Below are 11,189 nucleotides of genomic sequence, written 5' to 3'. Positions count from 1 at the left end.
TAGTTCCGAATACCCTAATGGAATATGATAATACATGCCCATTTTTATCACTACCGTCATTGAATTTAACATATTTTTTTATCAATCCTTTACAAGTATATAACACATTTTTAACCAAAATCTTTTCGAAAACCTTACTCTCTTTTCTAAGGAAATTGACAAATTTTCCAAAGACAAGCTTATACCCTATTTTTGGAATCTTCTAAAACCAATAGAACCCGTTAATCCAACATTTTTTATTATTATACTTAATAAGAAAAACCATTACCCTTGTCTAAATCCGCATCATCGAAGAGGGACAAATTGGACAAGAAATTAGAAAAAAAATACTAGAATTTCACACATTTGCAATCTTGGAAGATTATCTTAATAAAGTAAATGGTGGTCCACTTGTTGTTGACGCTGTCCGAGCCGATCTTAGAGGAGAACTTGGGAAAGAGGTCAGGTAAGGAGACAGTAAGAGAGGAGCTTCTGTGGTAGGTAAGGCATCGCTTGACGTCAACCGCCGATTGCAACGATGTCAGGAGCAACGAAGAGGTAAAGCGGTGGTAGAGAATGCGTTGCACATAACCGAGGAAGTTGATAAAGTGAGGGGAGTTAAGCTTGGGTTTTGAGTTGGTGATGGTAGAGTCATCATCGTTGGGGGAGGAGAGGAGGCGTATTACTAATTTTTGTACGAGATATGAAATTTTCAGTTATATTTGCGCACTAAAAAGAAAACCACGACGTTAATAAGTTTGTGTGGCTTTTAGCATGGTTTTTGTCCATGTCACTGAAAAATATCTTAGAGAGGAGTGTGAGTCACTTTTGTTAAGTAAGAAAAAATGTTGATCAATTATAAAATGAGGAACGACATTAAAACTCAATTACAAGTTCAAAGAATATTTTGAGATTTAACTAAAAAAACACATACTATTCTTAGTTTAAAAAAAAACTAAAAAAAAAATAAGTCTGAAATTTTAAAATCGGATAAAATATAATTTTGGCTAGTTGAGTACCGTTATAATTTTGTTTTAAAAGATACGATATAGTTGAGTACGGTATAGTCTATAGAAGTAAAACGAGATTTAATTTTACTTATCAAGTTAGCATAAATATATTGGTGTTCCTTTCGGTACGATGGTATATTGATATATTTCAGTTTAATAAAATTATAGACAAACTAAAACAACAACATGTAAATTATGTTATCTGCATCACTATTTATTTGTTTATTAATTTTAAAATATATTACATAATATTTTATGTTAAAATATTTTTTAATTCATTAAAATTAAAATTTTCTTTTAATTAATTAATTAAGAAGTCCAAAAATATATTTTTAATTTTATGTAAAAATACCTTTTAAATTTAAAAAAGATTAAAGCATTCTCTACACATAAAATGTTGAACACAACATGGATGACGGAAGAGTGACTGGTGAGAGTTGGATGGAGTGTCTGAAGAATACGGTGAGGCTTTACCAATCAAGGAGATTACGAAGAAGAGCGCAGGGAGTATTGTTTCAGGTGACAAGGAGGACTTACATAAGAATAGTGTTAGGGTGACTCATAAAGTTTCGTTACGTGATAAGGTGATCGGATCTTCCGAAATCTTGGGGCTTAGCAGGGTTAATGTCTTAGATGGTGATACGATGGCAGTAGTCACCGAAAAACAAAGTGATCCAACACCTCCGAATGTTAACTTTACTGAATAAGTTAGGAACACTCTATTAGAACCATACAAGGAAGTCCATAGTGACTAAGGTCGTTGGAAAATACTTCCGCTATATGGCCTTGGTGTATAAACTGAAAGGGGTATGGAAGCTTAAAGGTGACCATGAAGTTTTGCATGTGGGGTTCGATTACTTTCTCGTCAAATTTGATCTTAGGGAAGATAGGAAAAAGGTTTTATTAAGGGGTCCATAGATGATGTTAGGTCATTACATCGCCGTTAAGCCATGATCTCCGGATTTTAAATCATGTGAGGCCTCATTTGGGGACACTGTGGTTTGGATAAGAATTGCAAGATTGAGTATATGGTATTACCATGAGAAAGCCATGATGTTTATTGCCTCTGTTGTAGGTAAACTAGTCAAGGTAGACCTTGCAACCAAGTCGGCAAAGAAAGGCAAATTTGCTCAGCGTTGTGTTCAAGTAAATTTGGGATTGCCGGTTGTTCGGAGAGTGGTTGTGGACGACTATGAATATAGCGTGGAATATAAATGTTTGAAATTGATATGTGAGAGGTGCAATTGCTTTGGGCATGTCGTAGGTGAATGTAGCGTTATCGTGGTTACCTCGGCATCTGTGGATGACCAGGTATGGACAGTTGACATGGCGACGGATCATGAGGAAACGTCTGTCAGACTAGGTTCAACAAGCTTTTGAATTTGAATATATATCCATTAATTCCACGCCAGTTGCGAATTCCGCAGAGAAGATAAAGGCAAGCACGCTGCATGAGAGGAAGGAAGGGATGGTTATGTTGGGAGAAGAAGAGGGCTAGACCAAGATTTGTGGCAAGGGAAGAGGGAAAGTAGGTCAAACAAGGAAGGACCAATCTGCTACTAAAGGTAAGAAACCTCTCATTTTTGGATAGCAGACGAGTCAGACTAAGAATGGCTCGAAGAAGGAAGTTAAGGGGTCTTCAGGACATGTTGGGTCAGGTAGCGGGTCTTACTCCTCTCAAGCGTGTCAAGCATCAACAAATGATGGGGTGAAGATCAAGGGTGCCACTGCGATCGCGCCATCGATTACCCCTACTCTTAAAAATTGGCCAGTCTCATTGCAAAATCCACCGGTGTTCCAAGACAATGATGGTGCGTCGAACCAACATAACCAGAACCCGTCGGTGGTGGCTACCATTGCGGTGGGGAGCGTTTTCGGGCAACCACGAGTTGGGGAGAGGCAAGAAAGTGGTGAAAATGTTGGAGGTCCGTCATTTCTTCATTAAGGGACTTTTGCTGAGGTTGGTTTTTGTTTATGTCCATTTTATTTTTATGAATTGTGTATATATAAGTTTTTTTTTCTTTGAATACTATAGGGGCTTTTAACAAAATGACCCGGGTGCATTGTAAATAATTAGTAAATTTCATCTAACGATTTTTATTCTTATTGAAACATGTTCCTTTTGAGAGAATGAGATCCTTTTGGAGTAAACTTGATTATCAGGATATTGGAATTGTTGAGGCTAGAGGCCATAGTGGAGATATCTGAGTTCTTTGTTCTAATTCTATGATGATTGTGAGAATGGTTGATATGGCTGATCAATGTATTAGTTTTGAAATCTCTATGGACAATGTTTCTAATATTTGTAGTACAGTGTATGCTAATCCCATGTCCATCGGCAAATGGGTCTGTGGAATGATTTAATCAGGGTATCTAATATAATACAAGGTCTCTAAATTGCGTTAGGGAATTTTAATAAGATTCTGTTGCAGAATGAGGTTAGAGGAGGAATGTCCAATAATGTTAGAGCTGGACTTTTTGCAGATACTCTGACAAATTGTTAATTGTTTGATATGGAAGCTATTGGGAGGAGTTTCACTTGGTACAAGAAGGTCAGAGGGGGTTACAGGTTGCAAAAAAGATTAGATAGAGCTATCATTAATCAGGAGTGGCGTTTGCTGCTTCCTGAGGCTTATAATGAGGTTTTGGCGCATCTTCACTCTAATCACTGTCCCTTACTCATCAGAAGTACAAAGGTTGGGATAACTAAGAAGGCCCCCATCCCTTTAGATTTAAAACTGCCTGAATGACTCATCCGCTTTTTCGAAATGTTGTTCATATAGCTTGGAATAAAAGGATCCCCAATGTTATTAGGAGTTTGCTAGAAGTTCAGAGGGATGTGCTTACTGTTAAAAAGAGGGAGTTAGAGAGGTAGCTGAATGATGTTCAGATTTTTCTCGAGAGTGAGAAAGATCCGGAGTTGAGGGTGAAAGAGTAAGGTATTCAGGAGGAGCTAAATTCTATTCTTTTTCAAGAAGAGCTTTTGTGGTACCAAAAATTTAGAAAGCAGTGGGTTTGATGTAGTGATAGGAATACTAAGTTTTTTCACCTACAGACGGTTATTAGGCGAAAGAGAAATAAGATCCATGGGTTGTTGTTAGATGATGGAACCTGTACCACTGAAACGCAGATGCTTGAGTAGGAAACAAATTATTTCTTTCAAAAACTGTTTTTTACAAAAGAGAATATTGACCTGAATGCTATGGGAGATTTTTTCTACCCCTCTCTTAGTAATGAGGCCTGTCAAAGATTTGTTGAACTGGTGGTGTTAGAAGAGGTGTAAAGAGCTGTAATGGCCATGAATTCTTTCAAAGTTCTGAGGCCGGATGTTTTTCAAGCTCTGTTTTATAGAGAATTTTGGGACTCTCTTAGTTATGATGTGTGAAGGTTAATCAAGATAGCTTTTGAGGGTGAGATTTTAACTTCCGCTATTTTTGAGACCTTCATTATTCTGATTCCTAAAGTGGAAGCTCCTTCTTCATTAAGAGATTTCCGTTCCATTAGTTTATGTAGTATTTTTTACAAAATTATTACAAAAGTACTAGTGAACAGGGTCAGACCGTTTCTTTCGGAGATAATTAGTCTGCTCTAGGGTGGTTTTATCCCGAGAAGAGGAACTACGAAGAACATCATTGTTGCACAGAAAATTATACATTTCATGAGGAACACTAAGTCTAGAAACGTGACTATGACTTTTAAGATTGATTTAACGAAAGCTTATGACGGAGTAAATTGGAGATTCCTTGAAACTTCGTTGATCAGATTTGGTTTTTCGAGAGCTACTATTAATCTTATTATGGCCTGTGTGACGTCATCTTCCTTAGCTATTTTGTGGAATGGTGAGAGACTTTGGAGTTTTAACCCAAAGAGGGGTTTAAGGCAAGGGGATCGCATGTCCCATACATTTTGTATTTTATATGGAGGCTCTTGTTTGTTTTATTACTCATCAAGTTTCTCAAGGGTTGTGGATACCTGTGTTGGTCTCCAGACATGGCCCTAAAATCTCCTATTTGATGTTTGCTGACGATCTCCTGCTTTTCAGTAAAGCTACGAAAGTTTAGGTAGGGGAGGTTATGCGAATTATGGATTTATTTTCCAAAGCATCAGGATTGAAGGTGAATCTTAGCAAATCTAAGGCTCAGTGCTTAAAGAATATTTCTGAGAGAAGAAAAGATGTATTCTCAGAAGTTTCTACTATCCGTTTTTGTCAGGAGTTGAAAAAATATCTAGAAGTAAATATTGGGTACGAAAGGTCTTCCAAGAGGACAACTAAAGATGTTATTGAAAAGATTCATAAGAAGCTTACTAGTTGGAAGGCGTGTTTCCTGAATAAGGCAGAAAGACTTTGTTTGATTAAATCAGTAATGGCTTCTATTATGATTTGCAACATGTAGATTGCTCTTCTTCTAAAGCATGCTTGTGAAAAGATAGATTCTTTGATGAGACAATTTTTATGGACAGGCCAAATTAATGGGAGGGGGGTACTGTTGGTTAAGTGGAATGTTGCTATAACTCCTAAAAGGGCGGGTGGTTTGGGTGTTAAGGATACCTACTCAACTAACATGGCACTTCTTGACAAATTGGTTTGGGATTGCTTTAATAATAGAGACAAGTTGTGGATTCAGGTTATGATGCATAAATATTTTTGGAATTTAACTTTTCTTGGCAACAACAATAATCAGAATGCTTCAGCCATTTGAAAGAACATTCTCAAAATATTTGATGTTCTCAAGGATGGGTTCAGATGAAATATTAGGGATGTGCAGCAATCTGTGTGGTATGATGAGTGGACTCTTTTTGGAAGGTTTTATGATCTTATTCCTTTTGTTCACATATCTGAGTATGATTTTGTAGTGACAGATTTGTGGCATGATGGATCTTGGGAGGTGGAGAGACTTGCATCAACAATTCCTCTAAAGGTCAAGCATTTCATTTATTGTCTGCACTATCTGACTTTAGCTGACATGGAACCGGGATAGAGTTGGTGGCCTGCAGGGACAAAAGGATATAATGTAAGAGAAGGTTATTGTTGGTTGTTAAAGAATAAAGTGAATTGGAATGAAAATAGCAACTGAAACTAGTTTTGGCACTTGAATCTCCTGAAAAAGATCAAATTAACTTTGTGGTTTGGGGTTCATAACGCTCTCCTGACGGAGGTCTTCCGCTTCAGGCGGCATCTAACTAGTTTGGTTATGTGCCAGAGATGCAATGTGACTCCGGAGACAGTAAAATATTGTCTTAGAGATTGTGTATATTCCATAGTTATTTGGCAGATGCTAAATCCTCAGGTTATTGATTCGGTTGAAGAATTCTCTATGAAAGCTTGGTTTCAAAAGGTCATGTCTGTAGGAGGCTTTTTTATGGGTCGGAGTGTGGTGGTTTTGGAGGCATATATACAATAACATTTTCAATGCTAAAAATTATTGGACAAATCACAAGGTGGTTGCTCTTATTAGAAGCACGGTCATGAATCTAAGGTTATATATGAATTTGTGTACTTCTTTTAGTACCTTTAGAAACCGTTTGTCTTGAAAACCTCTTGTAAGTAATAGCTTTAAAGTTAATTGTGATGCTAGTTTATTTATTAATTTGAACTTGGCTGGATTTAGTTGTCTTGTTAAAAATTTTAATGGAGATTGGATTGCGAGTTGTTCTAGTAGTTTTTCTCATTGGTCCATCATCCAATGTGAGTTTTTTACAGTTTGGAGGGACCTTGTTTTAGCTTGGATTGCAGACTGAGAGACATAGTGTGTGAAACAAATTGTCTAGATATTTTTTATCTTTTATATGACTTTCTTGATAGGTGTAAATCTGAAATTGTTGATTTTTTTTTTGGTGACAAGATTTATGAGCTGTTATTAAGACCCTGATATGTATAATTTGATTGGATATGTAAAGAAGCAAATAAAACTGCAGATTAAATGACTAAATATAAAGTTAGAAATAATCTTAATCATGCTATTTGGTTTGAATCTTGTGAAACTCTCCAGCAAATTATTATATTTAATTTAGAATATGTGTTTTGTTTTGTGTTTTTCTTTGTGTTTTTTTTTGTTATTTAAAAAAAAAAAAAGCATTCTTTTTTAATTTTGTATCAAAATTATCGCGCTATTTTTTTTTGCGTGTATATCTTTCTTGTTAATAAGAATGTTTTATGGGAAAAGAAAATACAAATTAAAATTAGTTAAGAGATAATGTAAAAATGAGTGGGAAGAGCAGGGGAGACATGGGGGAAGACAAGAACTCGGAGGACGACAACGCCGCCGCCGCCGCCGCCGCCACCGCCACCGCCACCACCACCACCGCCATGACCACCCTCTCGCGCCACTGTTTTGCCGATGATGACCCCGAAGCACCAACCTTTTGCATATCCATCATTGAGGTTCACCAAACGAAACCCTGATTTTGACGCCTAACATTTCCATCATTCCCATGCAACTTTTTTTTTCCCTCTTAACGCAGAACATGAAGGAGGACTATGGCCTGTTCGTATGGCCCTGCAGCGTAGTTCTCGCTGAGTATGTTTGGCAACAAAAGCACCGATTTCAAGGAGCTACTGTTATTGAGGTATAATCTTTTTCAATTTATTGTGGATTCAATATGAAGTATGAACTATCATCATTTCCCATCTCATCTTGTTAATGTTTCGTGCAGCTTGGTGCTGGAACTTCCTTGCCTGGTTTGGTTGCAGCAAAAGTTGGGGCCAATGTTACTCTTACTGATGACTCCACCAGATTAGAGGTTTCAAATTAAGCTGAATTTGGTTTTAATAAACAAATAGTGACTGAGTTTTTTATTTATTTATTTATTTATTGAAATGGCTGCTTGTTGTTTTTGGAATTTGCAGGTGCTTGAAAACATGAGAAGAGTGTGTGACTTGAATAAAATCGAGTGCAATGTGAGCCTTTGATTGAGTAGTTAGTAATTTAGTCACAAAATGTAGTGAATTGCGTAACATGCTTTCTAGTGACTGTTATTTCATTGGTAGCAATGTGCTTGTTCATTTTACAATTGAAATTATGATTTTACACTCGTGTTTAGTATGGAATTTCTATGATGTGCTGAGCATGTGGCTCAAGGGAGCACAACAGTGGTTATGTGTAGACATGATGTTGGAAATTTTATGTTTTCAGATTTTTCGTTTTGTATAAATGTCAGTGTGTAAATCCCTTGTGTTTCTAGGTGCTAGGATTGACATGGGGTGTTTGGGATTCATCCATATTCAGTTTACAACCAACTATTATTCTAGGAGCTGATGTCTTGTATGATTCAAACGGTGAGACAATGTGGTATTAAGGATTTGTCATCTTCCTCTATCAAGTTAACTAAAACATTGTTTATTTTATGGTATTTAGCCTTTGATGACCTCTTTGCCACTGTGACGTTTCTGCTGCAAAATTCCCCTGGGTCAAGTTTTATAACCTCGTACCACAATCGAAGGTACTTTTTCATTCTATGTGATGCTCAGAATTTATGAGCTGATTCCATACTAGCTCTACAACCTCCATATTTTTATGGTGTTTTAAAAATTTATCTGTCTAATCTTTTGCAGCGGGCATCACCTTATTGAGTTCTTGATGAGGAAATGGGGCCTAAAGTGTCTCGAGCTGCTTGATGGATTTTCTTTCCTTCCATCCCACAAGGCATCATTGCTAAGTGGTAACATTCAATTGGCAGAGATAGCTCTTATCTCAAAAGATAATGCATGAGGTAGCTCAAAGTTAACAATTGGGAGTTTCTTTTTCTTTTCTTTTGGTGACACAGATGCTATTATTGTGTTATTCATTTGCTTTTAGTAAGTTAATCTCTTGTCCAGACAATCAAGCAATGGAATAAAACATAATCATCCCACAGGAGTTTCTCCTGTCGATACATACTTGTACAATACATGAATTTCTATTACAAAGGAAAATGAGTGATGTTCTTGCCATCTTTCAAATATGATCCAACCTCTTTCACACATCTTACTTATTTGGTAAATCACTATTTAACTTGAATTGACCTAAGACTTTCTAATTGACAACTCTGCAGTCCTTCCGAATCTCCTGCCCGCCATTGATGCTGCTCATTCTGATCATGGCGTTAACAAAAGCCTCATAAAAAGCCTTTTTTGAGGCAGCAAACTTAAAGACCAGGTTCTTTCCCTCTTGGCTATCAAGCAGAACTTGATCAGAAGTAAACAGAGCTTTATGTTGGAGGATCAACTTGTAATATGTATTATCAAAACTTGTTGAAGAAGGATCCATAATGGTGCCTGCATTTTTGGCCTGGTTTTTCAAAGGACAAATTGATTTCAGTTGCACTGCAAATGATGGATTTATTGAAGGGTCCCAATCATGTGTAGCATCAAAATTATGGACTCTCTTGCTGAAGGATGAGCAGTGGGCGAAACCTAAAGTGTGTCCTCCTATGCATGGGTTGAAAGACATGTTACTTTAAACTCTGTTAATATGTAAATTGTAATAAATGGTAATTGGTTTTTACTTTCTTAATAGCTTACCTGACAGAGCTACTAGGTCTGCTGTTGACAAACCTCTTTGAGAGAAGCTTTGCTTCAATTGTGATATGTTGAAAGTTGGTGCTGGTAAATTTATTGTTTCACTGGCCTTAGATATTCTACCATCCTTTCTTCCTTTAGGAACATCCCATGTAGGTCCTCCAGACTGTAGAATTATATACACCAACTGTTGTTTAGAATTTTAGAATTTATAGTGAGAAAATTGATATATTTGGCTTTGTTTTCTTACCAGAAAAACTGCATCCCTTGCTGCTAGAGCAAGAATATCAGCACAAGAAACCACACCGGGGCATGAAGCTTCTACTGCTTTCTTTGCTGCATCAATGACATAGAATGCATGCAAAGAAATATTTGGTGGTCCATCTTTTTCGGCTTTGTTCTTTCCTTTTGAATTTAGGAGCACAGAGGCATCACATCCCTTCAAAAGTATACCAAACAAGAGATGACAGGTTCAAATTATGCATTAATACATAGGTGCAAGGATTAAGTAGGAAACAAAGAGGAAATGAGAAATCCTTATATAGGAAATGGATATTGTCTCTCTTATTTTGGTAACGTCACTCTTATTTTCTACAAATTCATGCAAACGTACAATACCAAAAATTATATATGGAGTGGCATTATCATTTCCCTGTTCTTAAAGCACATTTAATGCATGCTCCAGGAATGAAATAGTAGGGCATTACCCGAATGAAGCAGTCATGAAAATGCATTCGCAGAAGTGCTGCAGGAACTGTTTTGTCCCTAGTTGTGGCATCCTTCACTGCTTTGGCAACAATGAACTCAACATTAGGGCATGACTTTTCATAGTGGTTCAAGCTCAGTGAGTTTCCTGAGGAAACTGCAGAAAGTATGATAATCATAGTCAAGAAAGGGACCTTGCTAGCCATTGCCAATTAAGATTACTTTGATGATATGTTAGCTCTTAGCTTAGGAATGCAAAGATGGGTAAAATGGCATTTTATAGTCATAAAAGAGACTAATTATTGTCTAGCATATGATGGACCACAGAGAATCATATCGTTAAGTAGTATTATCAATGGATGGAATCGTAATGTTTAAGCATTATCATTATAAAAAGACAAGTTACTTTAGGCTCCATTTACAGGAGGCTCAAGTCACTGGTAGTTAATAGTGGCTTATAAAGTTCTTTTACTTTGTCATTCTTTCCATGGATTTAGTGATTAGGTGCATGTTCCTCTTAAACGCAATGAATTACATATTGTGGTGTAGTGCATGTTCATTTGAGCCTCCCAATATCTCTAATCCGAAGTTTGTTTTAAGGTTAGGAAATATATTTCAACGAATTATATTTTCGAAAATATTATGCATAAGAATATTATACCGGAGTATTACGAAAAAAATTGTAATATTTCTGAGAATAAATTATAATATGTTTGTTTTATTTTACATGTTCCTGGATATAGATTTTAAATTTTTAAAATAGGGTAAAGTATACTTTTTGTCCCTAAAGTTTGACAAAAGTTTCAAAAATATCGCTAAGTTTTATTTTGTTTTAATTTTGTCCTAAAAGTTTTCGATTTACATCAAATATACCTTTGGCGGCTAATTTTTCAAAAAATTTAAGATCAATTCAACAACAATTTCATAAGAACAACCCTCAACATAAGCAAATCAAGCATCATTTTTATGCATTATTGTTAGATTGGTCTTAAATTTTT

General features: G+C 36.3%; 2 protein-coding genes across 4 annotated transcripts; one reads left to right on the top strand and one right to left on the bottom strand.

Moving 5' to 3' along the window:
• The first annotated feature begins 7,147 nt into the window (after positions 1-7,147).
• Positions 7,148-10,750, top strand: LOC107642546 (Putative methyltransferase family protein). Of its 3 annotated transcripts, XR_015883526.1 has the most exons (10): positions 7,148-7,371; positions 7,452-7,556; positions 7,644-7,730; positions 7,837-7,887; positions 8,172-8,265; positions 8,345-8,429; positions 8,542-8,699; positions 9,021-9,458; positions 9,740-10,058; positions 10,172-10,750. XR_015883526.1 is itself a non-coding variant. In XM_016345941.2 (8 exons), exons 1-7 carry the CDS (start codon positions 7,192-7,194, stop codon positions 8,696-8,698), a joined length of 759 nt encoding a protein of 252 aa, XP_016201427.2. In that variant the 5' UTR covers positions 7,148-7,191; the 3' UTR covers position 8,699; positions 9,021-9,578. The 3 variants fall into 3 exon arrangements, 1 of the variants encoding a protein (XP_016201427.2); XR_015883525.1 differs by having other exon boundaries at positions 9,740-10,750; XM_016345941.2 differs by lacking the exons at positions 9,740-10,058; positions 10,172-10,750 and having other exon boundaries at positions 9,021-9,578.
• On the bottom strand, positions 8,798-10,397 carry LOC107642547 (peroxidase 64). Its single transcript, XM_088488142.1, has 4 exons — positions 10,194-10,397; positions 9,737-9,925; positions 9,490-9,652; positions 8,798-9,396 (listed from the first exon to the last, which is right to left on the bottom strand). Exons 1-4 carry the CDS (start codon positions 10,395-10,397, stop codon positions 9,002-9,004), a joined length of 951 nt encoding a protein of 316 aa, XP_088344268.1. The 3' UTR covers positions 8,798-9,001.
• Positions 10,751-11,189: the final 439 nt, after the last annotated feature.

Source organism: Arachis ipaensis, chromosome B5, assembly GCF_059453495.1.
Source record: "Arachis ipaensis isolate K30076 ecotype BB chromosome B5, ASM5945349v1, whole genome shotgun sequence".
In the NCBI taxonomy this organism is placed as follows: domain Eukaryota; kingdom Viridiplantae; phylum Streptophyta; class Magnoliopsida; order Fabales; family Fabaceae; genus Arachis; species Arachis ipaensis.
Note: the sequence above shows the minus strand (reverse complement) of the source record. Positions and strands in the feature narration are given on the sequence as shown.